General features: G+C 41.2%; 3 protein-coding genes across 26 annotated transcripts in view; 1 reads left to right on the top strand and 2 right to left on the bottom strand.

Annotated features, from left to right (window-relative positions):
* Positions 1 to 5,519: 5,519 nt before the first annotated feature.
* LOC103386942 (uncharacterized) lies at positions 5,520 to 8,615 on the bottom strand. 2 transcript variants are annotated; one of them, XM_017037382.2, is made up of 2 exons: positions 8,588 to 8,615; positions 5,520 to 6,994 (listed from the first exon to the last, which is right to left on the bottom strand). In XM_017037382.2, exon 2 carries the CDS (start codon positions 6,977 to 6,979, stop codon positions 5,786 to 5,788), a length of 1,194 nt encoding a protein of 397 aa, XP_016892871.1. In that variant the 5' UTR covers positions 6,980 to 6,994; positions 8,588 to 8,615; the 3' UTR covers positions 5,520 to 5,785. The 2 variants fall into 2 exon arrangements, with proteins under 2 accessions (XP_016892871.1, XP_024916672.1); XM_025060904.1 differs by lacking the exon at positions 8,588 to 8,615 and adding an exon at positions 7,031 to 7,190.
* On the bottom strand, positions 5,556 to 8,593 carry LOC112487844 (uncharacterized). Its single transcript, XM_025060905.1, has 2 exons — positions 7,187 to 8,593; positions 5,556 to 5,593 (listed from the first exon to the last, which is right to left on the bottom strand). Exon 1 carries the CDS (start codon positions 8,570 to 8,572, stop codon positions 7,379 to 7,381), a length of 1,194 nt encoding a protein of 397 aa, XP_024916673.1. The 5' UTR covers positions 8,573 to 8,593; the 3' UTR covers positions 5,556 to 5,593; positions 7,187 to 7,378.
* A 5,669-nt stretch (positions 8,616 to 14,284) lies between the features above and the next one.
* Positions 14,285 to 27,099, top strand: part of col13a1 (collagen, type XIII, alpha 1) — a 73,954-nt gene continuing 61,139 nt past the window's right edge. For 4 of the 23 annotated variants that reach the window (XM_025060887.1, XM_025060900.1, XM_017037365.2 and 1 more), the window contains exons 1-2: positions 14,289 to 15,267; positions 19,643 to 19,712. In XM_025060887.1, coding sequence (XP_024916655.1) covers positions 14,920 to 15,267; positions 19,643 to 19,712 — 418 coding nt within the window. In that variant the 5' untranslated portion in view covers positions 14,289 to 14,919. Of the gene's footprint in view, positions 15,268 to 15,505; positions 17,224 to 19,642; positions 19,713 to 27,099 lie in introns of those variants that run through there. The other 19 variants (XM_025060890.1, XM_025060885.1, XM_025060893.1 and 16 more) reach the window with 13 other exon arrangements.

The raw sequence follows: 27,099 nt of genomic DNA, 5'->3' as shown, positions 1-27,099 counted from the left end.
AATAAAAACTTTAGAAACTGACGGATGTGCCGAGAAAAAGACAAAAATATTCTTTTAAATAAAGACCAGTAAAGGTATGTCTATAACGATTCTCAGTCATCCAGGTCGTGGTCAAGTTTGAAAGTTCTGTTAGGCAACTGGATGTGAATTTTCTAAAAGAAGACGTTTCACCTCTCATCCAAGAAGCTTCTTCAGTTCTAACTGGTGGTGGGGAGTACAGCAAATATATACTCTTGTATATACAATATATATATACTGTATATATATATATATATATACTGTGTATATATATATATATATATATATATCATATCATATCATATATCATCTTATAAAATACATACAATTAAAGATAATAAATATTAGGGTAAAAAATAAAGTGTTCATAAATATTCAAACTATCAACTCGTTCGGACAGAAGTTTTACATTCAGTTAAAGCTAAAACTAAACGTAGCTGAAATATAAAGATTTGACTGGCGATGCTAGGCTAACATATTACTCCAAAATTAGCAAATTAGTACAAGAAATGAGCAGAAGTATCTCTGTATGAGACACAGTGACAGATCTGGGTTGGTCATACACTGTACAATGTCAATAAAGATTTTATAAATCTTTATTGACATCGTACAATGTCATGTCAATAGACAGGACAGTCAGCAGGGGGCGACGGGACGTTTTCACCCGCACAGTGTGAGCTCTCTGGTCATGTTCGATGATCGGACCGTGTGAGTACATAAATCGTGAGCTTTGTCCGTACATCACTCGTACAGTGTGTGATGGTATCAACGACAAGATTTTCAAAAATCGTACAGTGTATGCCCGCCCTTAGTGTAAATATTTGTGATGCCAGCGTGTGGCGCTCCATCATTTAATAACTCTGAGACTGAGGCTGTGACTAAAATGTAAACGCGTTCACACCAATCAAAACAGCTCGTACATTTCACAACACTCTCAACTCTGAAGCAGATCATCATCATCATCATCTGTGGTGGATGCTGATAGGCTGTGATTCCAGAACCTTTAAAAGATTCACATTTGTCCAAGATGTTCTTGAAACCAAGCATCACATGGACAAATGACCGCAGCCACAAACTCCTGGTCATTCATGTATTCATGTATTTTAAACGTCATTGGTGAAAAGCACTCTCCTCCTCTCCTGCAGGGGGGGCTGTTAATGCCGTTAGAATAAAAATATAGAAATGTAATTTACAAAAAGTTATGTAGAAATGTAATAAAAACAAAACCATACACCAGATGTTGTACCACTCTTAATTGTAATTAAAAAAAATAATCCATGAAATGTTTTAGAAAACTTACGATATAGTCAACAAGAATTTGTTCACTGATTTAAAAAAAAGAAGCTAACAATTCTCTTCTGACCTTTGTGGCTGTGAACTTTTAACCGTTTAATTAAATTAAATTAAAAAAATGTAATATATAAAGGACACATTTGAAAACACTGATATTAGTTTAGTTTTTTTTATCTTAAAATTGTATTTTGTAAATGAAAAAAATTAATGTTCTTCTTCATGAAGAGATTTTGACTTGAGAGAACTGACTTGGTGAGAAAAACAAATCCAAGGAAGGAACGTCCAAAATAGTTTGATTAGGTCAAAGACAGAAGTTGAAGGACACAACAAGATTATCTCATAGAATGTGTGTGTGTGTGTGTGCGCTGGACAATTTATGAACACACAAAGTGCAACAAGGGAAAAAATAAAAAAACTAAATGTTACCACTGGCCGCAACTTATTATTATTATTATTATTATTATTTTCTACTCTATGGTAGAAAATAAAACATGACCTTCAGGATATTTGTCTCTGTCTTTTTAGCACAGTTTCTCTGTACTGACAATACATTTGTCAAAACCATTATGGGCTTTTACAGGTTTCCTTTCTCATGGTTGATTTTGTCCATTTTGACAACTTAGTTTGGGTGAAGATAGCGTGCAGGTAGCATCATATATGATGGTGATGATGATGGAGATGGACAGATGGAACAAGAAACACATTACATTACACAATACATTTGTGTCTGTTGTGTTCAGTCTCTGCCTCCATTTGATTCCTTTTAATATGTTGACGTTCAACCAAAAATGTCCTGACCCCTTTGCTGTACTCCCATGGACACTATAGGGGTCACAGATCCCATGTTGAAGATCTTTGATATACACTTTGTTGGATTGTTGTTGGTTTAGCTAGCTTTAGCGGTTAGTCATTGACCTTACGAAAAGGGACATAAATCTGAAGTAAAACAGATCCATCTAAATGTCATATCCTATTCTACTCTCATTAGTTAACCCTTTAATGCATTTGTCCAGGGATTTAAAGCCATTTTTCTTGGATAATTAGGAATTTGGTGTTAAATTATTCTTAGATCTTTTAGCATTTTCAGTTTAGGCCGAACAGTGACTAACTTTAACAAATCGGTGAATACTATCCAGATAGAGTACACACATACAGGAAATACTGAAAAAAGTAAACTATAAAACATGGTTTGGTTTCAGGGTAAACATACACCACAGCGCCATCTTTCTGCCTGCAGCACTAAATATAAACCGAGACAGCTGAGAGGAGCAGGACTGGGCGCTTCCGGGGGTTAGAGTTATGAGATTTATGTTTGAGAATCGTGGGCTTCACACAGCAACTGTTGGCTGTCACTGACTAACGTTTTCTTTTCAGTTTCTCATTTAGAGATGAGACAGAACAGGTGAGAGAGAGAGAGGGGGAGAGAGAGGGAGAGAGAGAGAGAGAGAGAGAGAGAGAGAGAGCGTCCATCAGGTGAATGACACTGCACTGATCTGCAGGAGAAACTTTAGTTTGAAATGTTCCAGACGCTGCAGATCATTTAATTACAGTTAATAATAATTAAATGCAAGAAAATTTAAATACAACAAAACTACTTTTTAAAAACTAAATTTTGATTTGCTTTCAAACCAACAGTGATTTGAGGTGTCGTTCAATGTTGATAGTTGATAATATGTCAATTAAATTAGGAAATAGAAAAAAGAGAAAAGTCAAATTCAATATATATGGTTAAAGTAAATAGCTAGAAATCACTGTAAATACTTTGTGAGTAAAACACTGACCAGCCCAAACAGCTAAGAGAAGAAATAATATGTTAAATTTCACCAGATTTTTATTAAGAAATAGCCCAACGTTAGCAGAACTTACAAACAAGAGGCTAACAGCTAGCTACGAAAAAGAAAAAAAATTTAATCTGAAATTGTAAAAAAAAGCAACTTTATTATATAAACAAAGCTAAACTCTGTAAAAAAACAAAAGTTTTACCTGAAATAGTTACCCATTTATCAGTGTAGACACCAGGGGGCGTGGTGTCCTGCTCCAACTGAACCCACCAACCAGTCAGTAACATTTTTCAGTTGTAGCTTTAATAATATTAATACCTTTTATATTAGGTGTTTTTGATTGATAGCTGAAACAATGCTTTTCATTTATTAAGAAGAATCGGAGAAACCAGAAGAATCAGAAGAATCAGAAGAATCAAATGGCGAATGGTTACAATCATGGAGTGTGTGTGTGTGTGTGTGAGAGTGCAGTGACACAGGAAGTGGATCAGAACACTGGACTCTGGACTTTTCTGCTGACGTCAACAGTGTTCTGCTCTGACATGGAGAAATTTTGCGTTCGGCCCTGTGTCACAAGTCACTTTCTTTAAAGTAAAATGCGTTTATCAAAATTTTTCCTTCCTGTTTCTATGAATCAACTGATGTCTGAAAAAACTCTGACCAGGATGAAAGGATGTCTCTAATGTGAGAGTAAATCAGTTTTTATTGACGTTAAATTCTTCTACTCTTCGTTCCAAGTTCATGTTCAACTCTGTTGAAGTTCTGGAAAACCCACATCAGGACTTCCTTCCTACGTTGGCAGGTTTCTGTCTCAAGGAGAACAGTGTCCAGGTTCAGATCAGAGGAGAAGCTGGCGGAGGATTTCAGTTCAGTTCAACTTCACGTGAACCTCAGCTTTTCTGAATCTCGAGGTCTGTTATCCCTGGTTCGTCTTCGTGGTCTCTGAACCCAGAGTCACAGGAGTCCAGGAGGTTCAGCCTGGTTTCATTTACTTCCCTCAGTCAAAGATCTCCTCTGGCATGGTCAGCAGCAGCTGGTGCAGCGGACGGCCGCCCAGCAGTCTGCTGCTGCCGCCACGGTGGCTGTAAAACTTTGGTTGGCTTCACCTCAAGCCTTCTGGAGTTCTCACATTCCCAGGACCGGTCCCAGGCTCTGGTTGCACATTTGTGACATGAGTGAAGTGGACACCAGTGGACACCAGTGGACACCAGTGGACGAGTGACGGCGTGATTTCTCTTTGAATTTATGCAGCTACACAAAGACAAAAGTTTCTGAACCAATGACAGTTTTTCTCTGACGACTCTTTAGAAAAAAATTAACCAGAAAAAAAAAACAAAGAGAAAAATATCAGTTTTTGTCAATGATGTAATTGGTTCCAACAAGAGAGGAGTTTGAACTCATGTCTGCCAGATATATAAAATGTAGAGTTTTGTGGCATAACCCTGCTTTAAAAAAGAGAATTTAATATTTTTATCATATTTTATTGAGTTGAACCAACATGACATAAACAATGAAAAGTCAAGTCATTCATTCATGGCCAATGTTTGTCTTTTTCTGGTGCCAAGTTCCAGTTCCAGTTCCAGTTCTAGTTTTACTTCCAGTTCTAGTTCTAGTTCTAGTTCCAGTTCTAGTTCTAGTTCCAGTTCTAGTTCTAGTTCTAGTTCTAGTTCTAGTTCTAGTTCCAGTTTTAGTTCTAGTTCTAGTTCTAGTTCCTAGTTCAAAGGCTATTGTTGATAAATGTGTTCAGGAGAAACACCAGCAGGGGGCACACAAATATTACCACCACACCTTTGGTTTTACCATTTCTGACGAATGTCACAGGTTCACTGGGTTCACAACCAAATATTTAGAACCATAGGAAGTGACTTTTGTAATTCCATGGAGGTGAAACAGTGAGAAGGTCATTTGTTTCTTCAGTTCTGGTCCAGAACCAGGTCTAACCAGACTACCTTCTCTGTCACCAGTGACTGTGGCCAAACACCGGTGGGACCTGGGTTTAAAGCAGAACTTTTAATCACATGTCTCCTTAAATAAAACCCAGCCCCGCCCCCTGCTGTCCAATGAGCTCACTCACCGTTGAGGTTTGGCCTAATTAAACCGTGCAGCTGTGGATTATTTGGAAAAACCACAAGTCCAGAAATATCATTAGTGATGTCATAAATGTCTTTTATCTTAAAATCCAGATTAAAACTCAGGTTAATGTAAATTTGTTTGGTTCAATATTCTTAATCCCTGCTTCTTTTCTGTATATTTTTATTGAACACAAGAAAAGTTAACACATACATGGAAGTAGAAATGAAAAAATAAAGATATTAAAAATATAAAAGCCCAAAAATAAGAGTAAAAGTCCAAAATAACAAAAATATAATGAAAAGATACACAAACATTAGCCTTATCAGAAAATAAAGTTACAGTTAAAGTCAGGAACGTAGAACTAGGATGGTGAACCTCTGGCTGTGGGATCAGGTTTGTTTCCACATTTAAAGAACTATAAAGAACACCTCTGAACTCTGGACAGTGTCACTATCAGGTGTCTCTCTCTCTGTCTGTGTCCCAGACTGTACCACGGGGGACAGTGTGTCCTCTGTTGTTGAGGGAATAAACACAATCTTTCCCTTTGTCTGCCGTTTCTCCTTTCTGGTTTTTACAGGGGCTTCTGGTCTGGGGAGAATTAGTCCAAAACATACATCAGCTCAAGAGCGGTGAGATCTCCTTTTAGTCCCTGTTGTCCTGTGTCCTACAGGCTTGTCCTCCTTTACTGGACCTCTCTGCAGAGGAGGGAACCCTTCGTCGTCCAGCTGCTGGCTGACCTTCACTTTTGTTGTCTTCCAGGGATTGAGTTTTGGAGGCTCTGCAGACTGTCTCACAGGAGACAGAGAAGTGTCCTCAGTCTGTGGAGACATTTGTTTCTCCTGCTGTCTGGGGACAGTCAGACCAAAGGGGATTGTGCTGCCATCGTTTATTTCCATCTCAGTCCTTTCTGTTTTTGAAGTCTGATTGGTGAAGACGGGGTATTTCAATTCCTTGATTTTCAGATTAGCCTTGAGATGAGCCCGGCGTTCTAGTTTGTTCTGGTGAGACAGCTGAGCAGCAGGACAGGCACCATCGGTTCCCGTGTCGTGTGTCCTTAGATGCTGGCGCAGACTGAAAAGGTCCACAGTCTCCGTGTGTCCTCGTACATGACACTGGTCGTCATTTGTCCACGCACACCTAGTCTGAGTGAAATGAGAAGTGGGCGGAGTCTCGTTGACCTCCTCTGAAAAGACTGTGGATAGAAATGTCTCTGAAAGCATTACACTGTCTGAAGACAAAGACAGAAGGTCTTGGTTCTTGGTGTCCTCTGAGCCCACGGACTCTGGATGTGGACACGTCTCTGGATACAAAGATATCTGGTCAGCACCCCGATGAGACATTAGAGGTGGACATGGACCTGAACCCTTCACCATGTGGTCTAGAGATGTCTCTGCGTCCACAGACTGTTGTGATGGTAACACATTGAACCCATGGTCAGTTTGGTCACCAGGATCCTCTCCATCTATAGACTCTGGTGCTGGAGACATCTTCAAACCCTGGACACCCAGGTCCACTTGTTCCTCTTTTTCTTGGGACTGTGAGAAAGGACAGGTCTTTGTCAACGGGACAGAATGGTTCTCAGCTTTCTCATCCACCAGAGACTGTGAATATGGACGGATGGACGTCTGACTCAGAATGGTTTCTGTACGCAGAGACACTAAAGACGTACATGCCTCTGAACCCTGGATGGTCTCAATTTGGTTTGTCTCTGTGTCCAGGTGTGATAAACCCATCACCTCCACCTGGTCCTCCACTCTCTTGTTGTCTAGAAACTCTGGACATACACCGAGGACACCATGGTTCTCCACCTCCATTAGAGAGGGACGCACCTCCGAACGATCCACCTCCATTAGAGAGGGACGCACCTCTGAACGAGGGACTTTCAGAGCCTCAGCGTCTTCGATGTCTGCTGGTTCTGGATGATTACACGGGAGAGTCTTGTCCTCATGGACGGACACCAGTGATAGCTGTGACGTCTCTATATCTTCATTTGTACTGAGGGACACTGCAGACAAACACACCTCTGAACTCTGGACAGTGTCACTATCAGGTGTCTCTCTCTCTGTCTGTGTCCCAGACTGTACCACGGGGGACAGTGTGTCCTCTGTTGTTGAGGGAATAAACACAATCTTTCCCTTTGTCTGCCGTTTCTCCTTTCTGGTTTTTACAGGGGCTTCTGGTCTGGGGAGAATTAGTCCAAAACATACATCAGCTCAAGAGCGGTGAGATCTCCTTTTAGTCCCTGTTGTCCTGTGTCCTACAGGCTTGTCCTCCTTTACTGGACCTCTCTGCAGAGGAGGGAACCCTTCGTCGTCCAGCTGCTGGCTGACCTTCACTTTTGTTGTCTTCCAGGGATTGAGTTTTGGAGGCTCTGCAGACTGTCTCACAGGAGACAGAGAAGTGTCCTCAGTCTGTGGAGACATTTGTTTCTCCTGCTGTCTGGGGACAGTCAGACCAAAGGGGATTGTGCTGCCATCGTTTATTTCCATCTCAGTCCTTTCTGTTTTTGAAGTCTGATTGGTGAAGACGGGGTATTTCAATTCCTTGATTTTCAGATTAGCCTTGAGATGAGCCCGGCGTTCTAGTTTGTTCTGGTGAGACAGCTGAGCAGCAGGACAGGCACCATCGGTTCCCGTGTCGTGTGTCCTTAGATGCTGGCGCAGACTGAAAAGGTCCACAGTCTCCGTGTGTCCTCGTACATGACACTGGTCGTCATTTGTCCACGCACACCTAGTCTGAGTGAAATGAGAAGTGGGCGGAGTCTCGTTGACCTCCTCTGAAAAGACTGTGGATAGAAATGTCTCTGAAAGCATTACACTGTCTGAAGACAAAGACAGAAGGTCTTGGTTCTTGGTGTCCTCTGAGCCCACGGACTCTGGATGTGGACACGTCTCTGGATACAAAGATATCTGGTCAGCACCCCGATGAGACATTAGAGGTGGACATGGACCTGAACCCTTCACCATGTGGTCTAGAGATGTCTCTGCGTCCACAGACTGTTGTGATGGTAACACATTGAACCCATGGTCAGTTTGGTCACCAGGATCCTCTCCATCTATAGACTCTGGTGCTGGAGACATCTTCAAACCCTGGACACCCAGGTCCACTTGTTCCTCTTTTTCTTGGGACTGTGAGAAAGGACAGGTCTTTGTCAACGGGACAGAATGGTTCTCAGCTTTCTCATCCACCAGAGACTGTGAATATGGACGGATGGACGTCTGACTCAGAATGGTTTCTGTACGCAGAGACACTAAAGACGTACATGCCTCTGAACCCTGGATGGTCTCAATTTGGTTTGTCTCTGTGTCCAGGTGTGATAAACCCATCACCTCCACCTGGTCCTCCACTCTCTTGTTGTCTAGAAACTCTGGACATACACCGAGGACACCATGGTTCTCCACCTCCATTAGAGAGGGACGCACCTCTGAACGAGGGACTTTCAGAGCCTCAGCGTCTTCGATGTCTGCTGGTTCTGGATGATTACACGGGAGAGTCTTGTCCTCATGGACGGACACCAGTGATAGCTGTGACGTCTCTATATCTTCATTTGTACTGAGGGACACTGCAGACAAACACACCTCTGAACTCTGGACAGTGTCACTATCAGGTGTCTCTCTCTCTGTCTGTGTCCCAGACTGTACCACGGGGGACAGTGTGTCCTCTGTTGTTGAGGGAATAAACACAATCTTTCCCTTTGTCTGCCGTTTCTCCTTTCTGGTTTTTACAGGGGCTTCTGGTCTGGGGAGAATTAGTCCAAAACATACATCAGCTCAAGAGCGGTGAGATCTCCTTTTAGTCCCTGTTGTCCTGTGTCCTACAGGCTTGTCCTCCTTTACTGGACCTCTCTGCAGAGGAGGGAACCCTTCGTCGTCCAGCTGCTGGCTGACCTTCACTTTTGTTGTCTTCCAGGGATTGAGTTTTGGAGGCTCTGCAGACTGTCTCACAGGAGACAGAGAAGTGTCCTCAGTCTGTGGAGACATTTGTTTCTCCTGCTGTCTGGGGACAGTCAGACCAAAGGGGATTGTGCTGCCATCGTTTATTTCCACCTCAGTCCTTTCTGTTTTTGAAGTCTGCATCTTGGACATATTCTTGTTCTTCAGTGTTTCTACTGTCTCTACTGCCCCCTGTCTTCTGGGGACATAAGTGCAGGGTTGACAACAGACTTTCTCTTTTGTTTTTCTTAACATAAGTCTCCTCTGCAGTGGTTCACGTTAAACCTGTTTACCTACGACAAGTGTCCGACCGGATAATGTTCTGGTGATAAAACAACTTAGCAGGTGAATCGGAGGTTCGTCATCATCGCTCGTCTTCACAGCAGTGGGCTGGTTGTTAGGTGGTTTAAAAGGTGTTCTTACTGCTCTCCAGAGAGGATTTAATCCTAAATGTACCAACAGTTTTTCTTCTCTTCTTCTACGCCGTGTGTACCATTAGTGTGAAAACTACCATAGTCTATCAAAGAAACAACACATTAAAGGACTCAAAGCCTACAAAGCCATGACATTTGTCTCTGTTTTTCATGACAGTTTAAGGTCTTGTAAAATGTGAAACTATGAAAGTCAACTGTTGTAGAATTGAACAGGTTTTCATTATAACGTACACTGCTGTTATGATGATGAATTAGGAAAAACTATACAGAATAAAAGTCTATACCATAGTCTATCAAAGAAACAACACATTAAAGGACTCAAAGCATACAAAGCCATGACATTTGTCTCTGTTTTTCATGACAGTTTAAGGTCTTGTAAAATGTGAAACTATGAAAGTCAACTGTTGTAGAATTGAACAGGTTTTCATTATAACGTACACTGCTGTTATGATGATGAATTAGGAAAAACTATATGGAATTAAAGTCAATTTCAAAGTCTGCAAAAGTTCTGGTTTAATAATGATGATGACAGATCGTTTGTTTGGGGTTTTATATGTCGACCTGAACCCATTTGTGTCTTAAGCCATGAAATAAACACTAGAAGAAGCTGATTTGTTTAGTATTATGTCAGACGTATGCTCTGTCCTGGCTCTGGTCTGACCTCAGTAACAACCAAGTCTTGTTAGCCTGTGTGTGCTGGCTGTAATAAAAAATCAATCAAAAACCAGTGATTTGTGTGTAAACGAAGAGGCGTTGAATCATCCAGAGTAGATTTGATTCACTCTGGTCTGTTTGTTTAAATCTGTGTAAATCTGAAACCGTAGCTGAGAACGGTTCTCAGATAAATCAAACACACGCAGAAATCCAACACTTAGCACAGAGGAAGTCTAATTGTGGGAGAATTACCTCAGTGGTGACTGGTGAAGAAACAAACGTCCCACGAAGGAGTAGTGAAATGAAATCTGTGGCTGAATTATACTGTAGAAATTAGTGGTAAATCATTTACAACTGGGCAAGTACACAGTGTAACGCAATGACACGTTTTGGCAGTTAGTGGATCATCTACATCTGCGTCCATCCTTCTTCAGAGTCAGAGTCAGAGTTGAGAGTCAGAGTTGAGAGTCAGAGTTATTGATGCAGACATTTTAATTAACATCCTAATGAAAACCAGCAGGAACTTGTTCGCACCAGGTTTATTCTTAATCTCATCTGTTTTTTATAACATTTTTCAGTATTATTCTGTGTATTTTCCACAGTATGTAAATGTACTGTATTGCATTTAGCTGTGATTTAATTGAAACTTTAATCTACATTTAAGTAGCAAGGATTGTTTGCTGTTCTTTGTAAGGAAACATTTTGCTTATTTTAGCTAAACAGTTTGTTTTTAGTTTTGTGTCAGAGTTTACTAGAAGGGAAGTTTTGGTGTACTTCCTGTGAGGTATGAGTCAGATCAGACAGAGGTTTTTCTGCTCTGTTTTAGCTTTATCTATAGAAACTCTAGGCTGTTCACGCCTCACCCATTAAAGGCTAACGTTCAGATATTTAAAGTTTAAGTGTTTTGACTTTATCCATCCAACCTAGGTATTTTAGCCAAAACATTTTTTCTGGTTTCTTTCCAGTTCTTCTTTTAAAGGCCAGCCTGTCTAACTTTTACTTGACTAAACAATCTCCACTTCTGCCCGGCTGAACCTTCTGACCTTTTTGAACTATTATTTACGAGTGTAGTCAGGCAGGAAACACCTTTTGCCCACCAATCAACATCCTCATTGATCTGTTGTCATGTTTTCATGGTGATCCAGTTACAGACAAATGATCCAAACTCTAATGCTGGTGTGGACACATGGGCACTTTAAGACAACAGGTTCTGCCTCTAGGGTCTCTTGAACATTGGACTGTTTTTATTGGATCACAGCAGTGGTGTGTTTGCAGCAGAAAATAACAGCTGCTATAATTTACAATCATATGAACGCATCACAGCATATCCATCCATCCATTGATTCATTTTGTTTTGCTGTCACTCAGCCCCTAATGACATGTACTGTTTTAACAACAATGTTCACATTGTTTGTCATCATTTGCTGCTAACTGAAACACTCGCTGGTCCAACACCAGGGTCAGTAGAGAAAACCAGTGATATGTTTAGGTTTTTATTTACTAAAGAAGGCAGCAGTGGATTAATAACCCCTGTGGGTTATATGTTATTGTAGAGAATCAGACTGTTTATACAGTAAACCTATTGATTTCACTTCACTCAAAATCACAGAGCTCCTTCTGTGATTTAATCACGTCAGTCAAAATTAATGTCTGCGCCTGCCTACCTGTGTGTTTCTATTTGTGATGTCATCCTGGCACATTTGCATCACATTCAGTGTGAAGGCTCCATTAGAGCTGTCCAATGATGATTGGTCGATCCTGCTAATGTCCATAAATGAATAGTGCCTTCACTGGGAGTAAGTGTTCGTGTCAGCGCTGACTTTATGAGTAGCTACAGAGGTGAAGGTTAAGTGTGTCTGTGTGTATTTGCTCTGTTTGTAATTATCCACCTTGGTGAGTGAGGCAGGGGAGGTAGCAAGGTAGAGTGAGAGAAGGAGAGAGAGAGAGAGAGTGACAATTTGTTTTCATCCCCTTCCCTCACCCCTCGTCGATGGTTCTCCTCCAAGGTAAAGTTCTTCAAGGTCACGGACATGGAACTGCTCCTCAATGAGCCTTTCATGGGAGGAAGTTCAGTGGAGTAGACAGTGGTGATGGAAACAGAAGCCTGGACTAGAAATATAAACACACCAGAACTGGTCATTAGTGGAACTGGAAGTCTCCATTCGTGAAAAATGTCATGATTCTGATTCTGGTTTAAGTCTAAGAATCTTGGATTCTAGTCGATTGGAGGGTTTTTGATCAGCTGTTAGCTGGAAGCTAGTTGTTGTCGATACTGGATACCAGCAGCACATACTTTATTTATAAAATACTTCTTAACTACTTTTTAACCTGTTTATCCTCAAGCTTTGTTTTCACTGTACCGCTGGTTTAATGTTTGTGAACTGTCTTGCGTCCTGTTGCATTTTTTTGTTGACAAGTTGTTGATGTTGGTTTTACTCAAGTAAATATTTTTAATGAAGCTATTTCTGAGCTAAAACTTTAGCTTTGTCCACTTCTTTCCCTTTTTTGGGGCAATTATTTCCCCGAGGGATTAATAAAGTTCATCAGGACATATTATGGCAGAAGCTAATATTAGCAGTTTATGATAAAGAATTTCAAGGGAAGAAAATCTGAAAATTCCAGAACATTTGGTCCAGAGTCACTAATAATTTCTGACCACCACTGACTCCGTGCTGTAGGTCTAATAATTGGGTAAAAACCAGGGATCAGTGACGTCCTGACAGATGTAAAGTAGGTCAGTGAAGATCAAAACCAAGCAGTGGGACCGGACCATGTGACCGAGTCTGTGACCACAAACAAAGTGCTGCTAAAGTCATCCCTGCGTGGCTCCGCCTGCGCTACGATCTCTATCACAGCTGTTATAACAACGATATAAAGTCGCTTTTAATTTGAAAGAATCCTGTGATTGTAATAAATGTACCTCTCATTTGGAGGATCATTTTCAAAGTCTGTTTTTCAGCTCAGAGCCAGCTGGCCTACGCTGAGCCACGGTGTAATTACAAGGAGGTGCGGCACACGCGGTCATTACGTAGTGATTTCTGGTCCATCCAGCTGTCGTCATAAACCTTTGCGTCCTCAGATGTGGCTGACAGTCGCAGGGACATCTCCTGGTCTGACTGCAATTATACGATTACCGCGCAAAGCCACGAGATGGGAACTTCTTTATTAGCATTTAAAAAAGCCTGCTGTGGTGACGTGAACCCATAAAGAGAACCACTGGGGTTTTTAATAAATAAAATCAAGCGGTGGACTCTGTCAGACTAGTCCTACTGACATGTAGGTGAACTGGTTAGAGTCCACTTCTAGTTCTAGGTCTGGTGCTGTCCTTATCAGCTCATGGTGATGCTGTACACTACATGGTGCTAAAACAACAAGCCCAGATTGTTACCTACTGTTTGGAGTCACCTGACTGGTCACCTGATCCACATGGTCTGGAATGGATTTCATTCAGGTCTGACACAAGATCATCTGGAGGAGGCTACTGACAGTGTGTCTGTGTGTGTGTGTGTGTAGGGTTAGGCAGGTCATAAAACTTAAACCCAGTAAACGCTTGAAGTGGCTGTTAATGATTTGACTCATCATTAAAACCTTATTCATTATTACTGTTGATCAGCACTGACCTAATGTCATCATGTCTCAACCAATAGGAGCATTGGTTCACGATGATCAGTTCACTACACAATAATAATAAAATAATCTGAACCAGAAAATCCCCCAACACTTTATCATCACATTAATAAAATCTTTCAGTTGTTAAATCTGTCAACTTTTCAGTGAAAGAGACCAAAGTTCATCACTGTCTCTGAGCTGTGACACCTGTGATGTCACACTGGGTAAAACAACAACAACAACCACCAACCTCAGCAGGACAGATTAAACACCGGCCGTGGGAACTGTGTTGATCAACTTCTACCAGCAGGGTGAACTCCAGTGGCTGTGAGGTGACACTGGATCTTTAATGAAGTTCTAACACACTGCTGTTAATTGTGAAAACCATGTAATTAGTGGGTTTTTTTGGAGGGGGGGCTACGTTTTGAACCAGGGGATAAATCACTGCCTGGGGGTAATACCGCCCCTGTCAGGTGGTAGTAGAGGGTATGTTGAGGGCCTGAGCTCTGATCTGTCTGGTCTGCACACAGAGCCACAGAGTGTTTTGATCCGGGTTATCAGCAGAGCTGTTTCCCGGCTTTGAGCATCCTAAAAATACTGTACCACCCCCCAGCCCCCATCCATGCACACCCGGATCAAAGGGGGCAGCAACACCGCCACGAATCTAATCCCGCCCCGGCATTTCACCCCAAACCTCTCAGAGGAGGAGCAGAGCAGAGAGAGGGAGGCTGGCTCGAGTTTCACAGACGCGCACTGACTCCGTGACCTGCTCCACAGTCAGTGAGAGGAGAACTCTAAGGAGAAGACGCGGATGGGACAGAGGCAGGAGAACACAGAGGAACCATCGACCACCAGATCATAGATGAGCCACAGTCTGAGGACAGTCCACGCTATGTCCCGCGGTGTAACTGTTTCTGTTCGTGCGTAAAGAGGGGGGGAGTCTGGAGAGAGTTTGAAAAAACAGTGAAGAGAGAGAAAAGGGGAGAGAGACAGACAGGCAGAGAGAGAGACTCTCATAAGATCAGGAACCCTCTTCCTCTTCTTCTTCTTCTTCTGCTGCTGCTGCTCTTCACCACATGAACGCAGGAGTTTCCGTGTGGATCAAACTAAAGTCCAGTGTCTGAGATGGAGCAGGAGCAGGGTCTGAAGAAGTTGTTTCGGAGTCAAGAGCTGCAGCTGCAGCTGCAGCAGCAGCAGCAGCAGCAGCAGAAACCTTCCAACCTACAGCCTCTCTGGAGGAACTGGAGGGATTTGTTCTTCGTAACGCTGTGCGTCGCGGTGTCGGTGCTGTGCCTTGGAGTTTGCGCCGTAGTTTTTGTGCGCATATCGGAACTGCAGTCCCGAGTGGAAAGTCTGGAGCAGAGGAGTCTGGAGCAGCAGCAGGAGCGGGACGCGCGGATCTCCGCCTGGAGCGCTTCTCTGGAGCAGGTGGAGCCCGTTATCCTGAGCAGACTGGACCAGATGTTGGACGAGGTGAGGCGTCGTTATAGCAACGATTGGCTTTTTAAACATGATAGTAATTATTTTACTATGAATTCAAAGAAAAAACGTTGTTTTGTTGTTTTAGTTTTAAACCTTTTGGGAACCAGGTGAACCTGCAGCTTATATATATATATATATATATATATATATATATACACACACACACACACACATACAGTATATGTATGCATGTACATATATATTAAGTGCAGACGTTCTCTCCTAATTTTATTTTATATTGTTTTCCAAGTCAGCATCCAAGAACATTCATGTATTAAAGTAAATTAATAATTTACTTTAAATAATTTACTTTACTTAATTTTTACTAAAGTGAAAAATAAATGATTACTCCACCTTATTTGGTATATTTACCACAGATACCATTTCATATACTACGTTATTCAATGACATGTGATACAGGGTTAAACCAAAGCCTCACTCTAAGTTTGCGTTATAGAAACAGAAAAGTTACTGTCTTGAAATTAAGGTCTGCAGTTACACCTGACCACCTCAAGGCTGTACTTGGAAACAGGTATAGAGGTGAAGTAAATAAAAGAGAATCTGTTTGTAGATCAATGAGAAAGTCTACACTGAACTGAAGGTAGAAATAACATTTGATCATAATAAACTGAATTCCACTGGAAAATTCTAGAAAAAAGTTTGTAGAGCTGCAGCTTGTCCACTGCTGCCTCCTGTGGTTTGATTTGCCATTGAACTGAATGAACGGACCAATGGAAGCAGCAGTGGATGACGAACTGTGGACCTTCAGTCAATAAATCCATTTTGTTATTCTGGACTTTGTTCTTATTCATCGATGTATTCACGTTCTAACTCTGTTGAAAACATTGATTAAAAACCTGTTTATATGTTGAAGACTTGATCTTCAGCCAAAATACTTTTTCTTCTTTTCTAAACAACCTGGCAACTGTAGAAGCAGATCTGGCGTCCATGTGTTATACACATCAGCATCAGTGTAACGTGGTGCCTTACGTGCGCTGACCTTTCACTGACCTCTTCACAGCTACACTAACAAGCTCTTCCACAGTGATTAAAGTCCCACAGGGACCCTGTTTTCTCCACTTCCGTTTGCTTTGACCTCATTTTTATAACACCCCCCACACATACACACACACACACTTACTTTCTCTCCACCACAGTCACCCATTTCATGAGGACCACTTAACCAGGAGAAGAACTGAGGTCAAGAGTGTTTTCAGAACTGTGGCACCGATAATGGGTCGATCCCTAAAACTGAGGTCAACAGGTCAAAGCGATCTTTGTTCAACTTTTTATTTCTTAATTCAGGACCAAATATTTGGTCCAACTCTATTTGTCTTCATGATTATTCAAATTAGTTCTTCAGCATGAGTAATTAGTGTCACCAAGTCCTGCAGGTCATCTGCCTGTTGGTCTTAGTATCAGTCCAGCGGTTTATGCTTGGTCTTAGTATCGTAGTGGTCTACACTTCTCTCTGGAGCAGAATCCATCACTCATGGAAAAGGACAACAATTCATTAAATAAGGGCTACATGGTGGAAGAGTGGTTGGTGCTGTTGCCTTACTAGAGTTAAATGTCCAATTTTAGTAGGATTGTGTAAAATAATAGCCATGAAAAAATGAAATGAAATGAAAAATGAAATTAATTAAACAATTAAAGTTTACAACATAAATAATAAATAGAAACAAGCTACCTCACATGATTTAATAACCTTTGAACTGTTGCAAAGCCTCTGTCCACTAATATGGCAGCCATTGGTATGAGTCAGTCACTTGTCTTTTAAATGGCAGACATCTTAGAATGGCACCTGTTGAGGAACACGTCTCAGCCAATCAGCATTCAGTCCACAAAAAAGCAGGAAATGGGGAAATATGGCTACTGAGGACAAACGGCTAAGCATGTTAGCTTTAAACTGCTGATCATGGACTACAGAGCTTGAATGTAAACATGGTAGGACATGACTTAAATCACACTGATGTTTTATTAAAAAAATGTTTGTTTTGCTTTTAGCTTGTGTCTTTTTAAAGTTTAAATTGTGCTGTCAGAAACACAGTTTTGAAGTTAAACATAGACATGGCTAACACTAGCATCACTGCAAGTCAGCCACCAAGACATCCTACAGGTTAAAAATGTATTAGCATTTAGTTGGTTGTGGTAGAGAATCTTAACTGGGAGACTTTTGCATTTTCTAATTGTTTGTTTTTCTGTTCATTTGTTTTATTTTTAACCTGGCGATGACATACAGCTTCAGCATAGCTTATTTTACTTACAAGGACTAGCAGCCACATATTGACAAAATGGAATGTGTGTCATGTCAGGTTGAAAACTGGGTCACCTGCTGTCGAGTAGATGTATTACAGTGCATGTAGTGTGCTAACAAGGCTAACATTTAGCTAGGGTGTCAGGGTTGTTTTCAATCTGGCATGAAAGATCAATTACAGCCTTTGGCTAATGCTAATCTACAGTGATTGATGATCATTAGATGATCTCTATTTAACTATTTATATTTAAAGTTAACCTTTTTTTTAAAATACACAAAGTGTTTAAGTCAAACAATAACCTTTTATCTACTGCTACTCAAAAATGAATTTGTTTGTATCTGTACTGGAGTATCTTTGGTTGTGTTTGGATTCCATTAAATTCGATAATACTTTTACTAAACTTTAAAAAGTCATTGAAATGTAAGGATGATTAGGAAACACTAGTAGCAGTAGTTTTTGTTAATTTATTAAACAGTATGAAATGAACTTGGTCTTAGTTATTTAATCCTCAGTAAAATGAAGAATGATTTTGTTTTTTAAAGTTATTCACATTTAGACCACGGTCTTAGTTAATTTAGAAAAACAAATCTTTTACATTATTACATGTTGTTGATTAATTGTGGCTGCTACAAATGTGAGTTTTAAATGTGTTCTTTTGTAGTTATTGGAATTATTTAACAGACATTAATTGTACACAGAAATGTAAAGAGTCTCCTGTGTCTCATGAAGCTAAAATCACATTTAAATTGTAATGGAAATATATATATACAAAAGTTTATTGCCTTTAAAACTGAAAAATCTCAACAGGTGGTGAAGTTAAAATTAGTTTTGTGCGCTTCTTGAATTCAGTCCTTCCTCCCCCCAAGTAACAGCCCCAAACCCTGACCCTGCCGACCTCACCCCTCTGCCGGCTCCAAACATGGTCTCCTGCAACTTTTACAATTAACCACAAAGTGCTCTCTGCAGATCAGCTGGAGGTCTGGCTCACATAGTTAGTGCAGAGACATGATGGGAGTCGGAGGCCTCGCTGCCACTTGTGGAAAAGTGAAAAATATAGTTCCAGTCTCCCCCCTCCGCTCCCCTCCTCTTCCCTCCCACTGTGCTGCTTTCATCACCCAACATGTTGTGAGGTCTGGTGTGTTTGTGTGTGTGTGTGTGTGTGTGTAAATGACGTATGCTAATCAGATGGGCTAATCAAGCAGCTGTGCATTTTGTCAGAGTACAGTTAAGATGGCTCTGTTCATGAACTCCGTGTACACACGCACGCACACACACATACGAGCAGAGTGATACGTTGATTCATAACAGGATGCTGACAGATGCAGAGATTTGTGTCGATGTACAACAGGCAGCGCAGAAGTGTGTTCCTAATGAGAACGTTAGGCTGCAGCAGCATAATCACCACAGACTTCTGATGATGACATGACATTAACTGCTGTAGGAGTATGTGATGGATGAGATCTGTATACTGTATGTGTGTATATAATTTTTTTTACTTTTGTTTATATGAAACTTTAGATTTCTTGACTAATGTTTAATATCTTGTCATTCGACAAAACTCTACTTTAGTAGTATAAAATAATATTAATGTTATATTATAGTGTTTTCTAGCAAATAAATCTAATCATTATGTTGGTACATTGTGTGAACTCACTCAGAGAGCATAGATATAGATTTTTATTATTTTTATATGTATGTATATATATATATATATATACATACATATAAAAATAATAAAAATCTATATCTATGCTCTCTGAGTGAGTTCACACAATGTACCAACATAATGATTAGATTTATTTGCTAGAAAACACTATAATATAACATTAATATTATTTTATACTACTAAAGTAGAGTTTTGTCGAATGACAAGATATTAAACATTAGTCAAGAAATCTAAAGTTTCATATAAACAAAAGTAAAAAAAAAACATTTTATCACGGAAATAACTGATAGGTTGTTGATTTATTGGGTAAAATATATTCAGGCTAAAGAAAAACTGAGATGTAACTAAAAGTATTTTTTTCCTAAACTAAATTGATAATTGTATTGTATCAATTGATCTACAGCTTTAATTCTAACGTTATTCCTCTTTGATGTTTTTCCAGAAGCTTGCAGCTCGATTATCGAAGACACGGGAGGTGAGGGACCTTTCTCACAGCTGCCTCTGTCCTCCAGGTGAGTCCATCTACATCTAACAGTCCTACTGCCTGCCCCCGCCCCCTACTTTGTTTCCTAAAGTTAAAGGAGGAACCACAGTTCATTCATGAGTGAAAAGTGAAAGTTCTTTAACTTGGTTGTAACTTCAGCTGCCGTCTCTCTGGTTACTGCAACATCTACTCCTGTTACGTATGGCGTTTTTTACTCTCCTCACGCTAAAACGTCTTTGGGGATTCTCTGACATCATAATTGGCCTAGGAAATCCTGGAGGATTTACTTGGTTCTAAAAACAGCTCCTCACTGTTGAGTCGCTGGGAATGTGTGACTGAGTGAGTCCTTCAGTGTCTGAAAACACCTGTTCCTCGCTGCTGCTGCCGCCACCACGATGATGTCATCACAAGTGGTCGGTCTGTGACTGTCTGTGTGTGTGTGTGTGTGTGTGTGTGTGTGAGAGAGAGAATGTAATAATTCAATGTAATAATTCTATTTATTTGCTGCGTTATTATGAAATCTAAAATTCTCATAAACTGCCATAGTGAGGCCACACAGGATGAAGATAAAAAACACACACTCTAAGTTTGCAACTGTAGTAAGTCAAACAACGAGCCAAACTAAAAACAAAGAAAGGAAGTTGTGTGTGTGTGTGTGTGTATGTGTGTGAAATCATAGTCATCACACGTTAGTGTTAATTGGTCCTAACAGTAGGATGTCAGCAGTTGTAACAGGCACTAAAGCGTCAGTGGGAGGGTCCGTGAACGGCTATGGGGGCGGAGCTTTGGAGGATGTCCTCCAGGTGTGGACGTCTTTCATGTCCCTGATGCCAGATGGTCCAAGTCTGACACTTTTACAGTGTCTCTCCCACCACAGGTACAGAGGCTGAGAGACACTGGCCTCGTGTGTGTGTGTGTGTGTGTGTGTGAGAGTGACCTCTGAGCTCCCACCTCCCCGTCTGTTCTTCCTCCACAGATGTTGTCTGTTAGCTGTGTCTGGGTGAGATGTGACTGCTGGATGGTGACATGTTGTTTAGACACAGGGAAAGAAAAAAAAAACATTTGACTTCAACAGAGAAAAACTGTTGGCCGTGTTACTGACACACAGGATCCACAATCCCTGGTCCACGGACAAGTACTGGTCCATTTGTCATTAGCTACTGGGCTACAGTAAAATAATTAACTTAATTTAAAGTAAACCTGTAAATTTCCACGAACTCTGTCTTCATTTGAAGACATCTGGAGAGTTCGTAGAATGATCTCTCTCAGACTTTAATACTAACAGAATAAGACCAAAGAAATGTTTTACTGTGAAGATATACAGTACTGATCTTTAACAATCCCTCGGTACTGGTCTGGAACCGGCTGGTACTGGACTGAAACAGTTTTGGATCGCTGGGTTAGAATATTTCACAGAGTGAAGTTGACAACTAAGATGAAGTGGACGGCCATTAAAACGGATTTAAGAAAAGATGTAAGAAGTTAGTTCCCTAAACTAGAGCGTCAGGAGAGTTATTATTATTATTATTATTAGGTTAAAAAGAAAAAACGTTTTTTTACTTTTACATGACTTAATTCTCCTAATGAAATCCAAACTCTTTATTTCCACCATCTTGTCGACTAAACACCGCAGAGTAAATTCACTTTTTATATTTTTAATGTATACTCGGTGGACGTGTACCATACCAAACCTGGGAGTGTCCATGTGGAGCAGTTGATTCCTGTTGTCACCTTTCATTCTAAATCTCAGTACTGTCTGTTTTTTTAAAGACGTTGACCATTATTCTGAGAGAGACATGTTTGTGAGCTGTCTGTGAAAAATGGATTTTGTGAGTTGCTATAAGTGGAGCGAGCAGCGGTGACTTCAGCCTCAGAGATGCCACAGCGCCTGCTGTCTTTCAAATGTTTATCCTGAGCGTGACACAGAGCAGCAGGCCTAAAATATGTTTAACATTCACTGTGTGTTAGGTGGATGAATCAGTGGACACGTTGATTACAGCTGAGTGGACCTGGTATCAACAGTCTGGGTTTGTTAATCACCTCATGGTCTCATCAGAACTACCATAATGGAACCAGAACCTGGAGCCAGATCAGGGAGATCAGCACTTCCTGGTTCAGAGCATCACATATTCCACGTGGCCTTTTCTCAGTTAGCTAATGGATATTTGATGTCGAGCTCCAGTAATTATACTTTTTAAACATCCATTTGATTTTTGTTTAATTTTTGTTTGTGAATAAACCCAATCAGACCAGGTCTCCTGCAGGACAGCCTGTGTTCTCAGCCAATCAGGGAAGGGGCCACAGGAGATTAGCTGTACTCGTAGCCCTCAGGTTTAAATAGCCCCTGGATGGAGCTGGGGGGCCAACGTAGACGGTGCCATGTAACAAGAACAATGTGACTTTTTAATTGGCCTAAGATACAAACTCCAGACTGGAGGAGGCGGGGCAACAGGGAGGCAGGGTTTTAGATGAGTGGAGTAGGGTGCGCAACTGGATCCATGGGCACTTGGAGTATTTCTGTGATCTGCCAACTGACAGACCACAGCGGCCTACCATCCAGGATCAAAGGAAACGTGTGTGTGTGTGTGTGAGTGAGTGTTTATGTGTACACAAACTGTATTTAGAAATAGAGCTAGGCTAACAGCACAGAAACAGATCCACACTAAGTCCCACTCCATGTAAAACAGAATCAAATCTCTTGTATTAAGTTTTGCAGGAGTGTAAATCTGAACCTACAAACTGGCAAATATGAGATGCCATGACATCACATCACAGCTGCGTGTTGGACAGAGTCATGAACCTGCTCATTTTTACCACCATATTTCTATGTTTTCGGTCACTGTTTCCTCCTGGTTCTGGATTTTCTTAATGGTCCTAAAAGTTATAATGCTCTGTGATAGTAAGACTATCTGGAATTTTGCCTCATTTCCTAGTTATAGTTCCTTCAGTCTAAGAGTACAGGTTTCTGCCCCTGGTATGTCGCCTGGTTCTGGTACTAGTTTCTACATTGATAGTCTTTCTTCATTGTTTAGATCTCAGATTGCCCTGGCCTGATCCAGGTCAGTAATCCAGAGGTGCCCAGTGGCTGGGGGTCGGAGGGGCCGATGAGCGGGACAGTGGGGTGGGTGTGTCCCTGGGTTTTGGAGCCAGTTATTTAAGGAGCCACCCAAGTTCACCTTAACATGTGTGCTGACAGGCGGAGAGCACGAGTGATCGCCTTTCTTCACCCGTGATAAGTTTACGGTGCAGCTGCCAGAGCAGAAATGTGTCAGCGGAAGGACGAGAGGAGAGTGAGAGGAGAGGAGGAAGAGGAGCAGCCAGGAGGAGACAAAAGCAGGAAGGATAGTAGCAAAGTAGGAGATAAACAATAGTGGTATTTGTCACCCCCTGTTTGCAACAGGAAAGAACTGCAACATATAAAGGCGGACTTTATAACTTTAGTTAGGTTAATACCATTTACATTATCATCATCCAGTAAACTATTAACTTTACACAGTCATTCAGAGTTGACTAGCTGCCCACATGCCTCGCACTAGAGCAGCCATATGATGAATGTGGTCCACGTCAAGGTTACGACCTCCCTAATACTCGGTCGTCACGCAGACATGGGGTCAACAAAACAATAGGAACAGGTCTAAAAATAAGGAGCTGAACTCCACTGTGTCAACACAACTTGAACACGGCACGCGTCACAGCAGGAGAGGTCCATGTCTTCTCTCCACGTTTGACGGTTTCCCAAACATCACTGAGTGTCTGCTCCGTGATGATGATCTGAAGGTCTGGTCCATGTGGGCTAGTACTGACTGAGTACTGACTGACCTCGATGTACAGTATATTTAGTTTTATGCACGTGTGGTACTGGAGCTGATACTGACTTGTTGGTTTTATGGAGCTGTCCATCTTGAAGAATAGTCTACCAAAACATAAAGACTTTGACACTGAAGAAATAAAATGTTCAACTGTCTTCAACAAGACAAACATGACTAAAATATATATGTATATATTTATATATAATGGTAATTCTGCCACCTGTCCACCAGGTTTTCCTGTTGTTTCACAGCTTACGACACAACTACACTGCAAATGTGTTTTCCAGATATTAAAAGCTTAATGCGGATTAACTTTTATGATGTGACACCTGAGTTAGTCGGCTGATGTGTAGAAACAAGCTCCTGGACCTGGTTGAGATCCAGCTTCACTCTTGTGAGGGGGCCATCTTGGTTCCCCCAGGTGATGAACTTTTTCAGTGGTCTCTTTGCTGTTGGTTCATCTGATTTTTAAATGTGTGCACAAACAGACATGGACTGCAGACGTACAGTTATCTCACAGTAAGAAGGCAAGATCTGCAGTAGGTGAAGAAGGAGAAAAAAACATGACCATCTGGTTTTCTCATGATGAGTGTGGTTAGTAAACCCTCAGCCACCTGATCTCCTCTGACTCCCTCACAGCTTACGACAACCTGCACACACACACACACACGCACGCATGCACGCACACACACACACACACACACACGTTCACAGCTCAGTCTCGTGAGGACTGAATGTGAAATATGCAAATAGGAACAGGATCGTGCACTTGTGCATGTCGACGGTTTGCGTTAACACTGTGAAAACGACTGCTCACGTTATAGAATTAAAATCAGTATTGTGAACACAGTCAGACGTGTGGGACCAAATTCTTCGGTTATGTTTGAATCTGCTTTTATATTTTCTTGTACCAGTAGTAGTCGCCATTTTCAAGCACAAAAACCTCCAGTGACTTTCATTGTGTCCCTTCAAACAACATGGAGTGGTATAATGTTTATGTAAATGTAGACAAAATAAGATAGAACCACATAATTACCTAAAAGTCAGAAGGTTTAAAGTTACAAGATATTTGATAGCTGAAATCAGCTACAGTACACTAATGTTGATAGAAAAAGTTTTTAAAGTAGATCCAAAATAAGGATTGGCCTATATGGAGCCAAAATATTCAGAAAAATGTTGCCTAGACTTGTTTAGCATTAGCTAACATATATAAAGAAATGCAACTTCTAAAATGTAGCTTAAACTGAAGCACAAATATATATATATATATGTATATATATATACACATACATAATACTGTTATTAGGTAGGCAACAAAAACAGGATCTGCAAGTTCTAACTCTCTTCAACAACACACTAATCATACACAACCTCCCCGTCGTCTTCATGCAGGCCAACAATAAGGTGATATTTTCCAGAGCACGTCTCCTCCTGTGTGACCATCTTTCTGTCAATGAGATTAAGGAAATGCATTCATTCATTCAGTCATTGGAACTGGAACTGACCACAGAGTGGTGGCATTTCCAAATCAAAGGCTGATCGTGAATGCGGCAAGCCGAAAGTAGGTGAAACAGAACCTCCTCCCCCGAAAACCCTAACCTCCCCACCTGCCCCTCCGTGCACCTCAATAACCCCACCATCTCACTCCACAAGAACAATTACTGTTCAGCTACCTGCTGTAAGAGCACAGGGTTAAACAGGGTTTGAAGTGTAGTGACATAAGTCTGATGAGCAGCAGTGACCAGAGCACCAACACCAACATCTTTCAGCCTTTCATGTCCAACTGGAGAGAATCTACAGATACGTATATGCACTGCTACATAATCTGGTTGTAAAAGTCAAAAGTGTGAGGATGCTTTTTGAGGAGCTGTTGCTTATCACCTTCTGTCTCTATTAGTGAATAATGTGTTTTTTTTACTTTTAATAAGTTTGATAGGTTGATGCAGGAAACAGGATAAAAACAACTCCACACCATACAACAAAAAAGATCAATTATTTCACTTGAAAATAAAGTTGAACGATAAGTAAAAATCTATGCTATTTTATTTCCCCTTTCCCCTGTTTCTCAGATATTTTCTCCCTGACATAATAAAAGAAATCCTTAAGAAAGTTTGTCAACACTTACTGCAGTCCATCCATCCATCCATCCATCCATCCATTTTCATCCGCTTATCCGTTACCGGATCGTGGGGGCAGCAGTCTCCATGACCGCCACCCAAATCACACTGCACCATACCCGCCCCTCTGGTCCTTCCTGCGGGTGGTGAGTCCACTGGAAGTCTACCACAGTCATTCACACCAATATTTAAACTTACATTCACACCAGTGCTCAATTGAGAGTAAACAATGAACCCAGTCCTGCGTTTGTTTTTGGTCAGTAACTGGAGTACCTGCAGAAACCTGACAGACCGGGCACTGACCCAGCCCATTGTGGTGAAAACCTGTGCCAGTGTCTAACATCTGTATGACACAGAAGGCAGGTCTGGGTTAGGGTTAGGAGCTGCAGTAAACATGCAGCAGTGAGACCAGTGAGAGCTGAAAACCCGGGGCATGTGAATGCAGTGTGGGTGAATTTGACCAAACACAGATGGTGCTCCGCTCCACTCCCCACAGTCAGCTGGTATTCTCATGGACAGCTGAGTTGTTTTCCAGATGGCACCGTGCAGCAAAACAACTCGACAGCTAACGAGTTCTCGGTTCTCGCTGCTGCACTCGTCCGGGCTGGTGTTTGGACATGGCTAACGCTTCATGCCCTGACATTAAACACTTTGTCTTTTTTCACATGTAAATCAAGAGAAATCTGCTGCAGCACGGTTAGTTGAGTGGAGCAGCTCCAACCAAAATGTGTGTTAAATTCACACAACGCTCACACACTGCTGGAGCTTTTTACTTCCTCAAGTGTGAATGTCACACTTGCAGTTTCACACTGTTACTACTGTAATAACAGCCTGTAGGGGGCCCTCTTTAACACACCTGGATCCTAAATTAGCAGAAACCAATGTCCCTGAAAAAGTGGTATTAATATGTCAATTACGTAAGAATTAGTTACATGTGTTCACGTTAGCCAAAAAATGAAGAGTGTGAAAGGAGTTGTTAAGGAGTAGCCAAGAAAGCTCCCTCCCTTCTTTACTACAAAATCTTTTTAAAACATTTTTTAATTCACAATGCAGCCTAATAGTTAGCCAAAAACCTTCGTCAATTTAAACATTTAAAAATTAATTAATTAATTAGAAAATAACAAATACATACATTTACAGAACTGGATAGAAGAAAGTTTTAAACTCAGTTTGAAACAGGAATTGCATTCAAATGTAAATTACTGCTAATTCCTACTTTCGACCAGTTCTATGTAAGACAGGCTGTTCTCCAGTGAAGCCACATTAGCTTCAGTCAACCTGCTTCCTTAAACAGTAGTAGTGTAGTTACAGCCTTAATCCTGGTTAACTGTGAAATGGATGCTAATGAAAGTCATTTAGATATGTTTATTGTTTAATGACATAAATAACATGTTTATAGGAAACAGCACTGAGCCGGAGTTGTTCTCTCTGTGAGACCCAGTCTGGTCTGGTCCAGACTACCTCTGGGTATCAGGGCTGTTTAGCAAAC

The sequence above is a fragment of the Cynoglossus semilaevis genome, chromosome 12, assembly GCF_000523025.1.
Source record: "Cynoglossus semilaevis isolate Cse_v1.0 chromosome 12, Cse_v1.0, whole genome shotgun sequence".
NCBI lineage: Eukaryota > Metazoa > Chordata > Actinopteri > Pleuronectiformes > Cynoglossidae > Cynoglossus > Cynoglossus semilaevis.
Note: the sequence above shows the minus strand (reverse complement) of the source record. Positions and strands in the feature narration are given on the sequence as shown.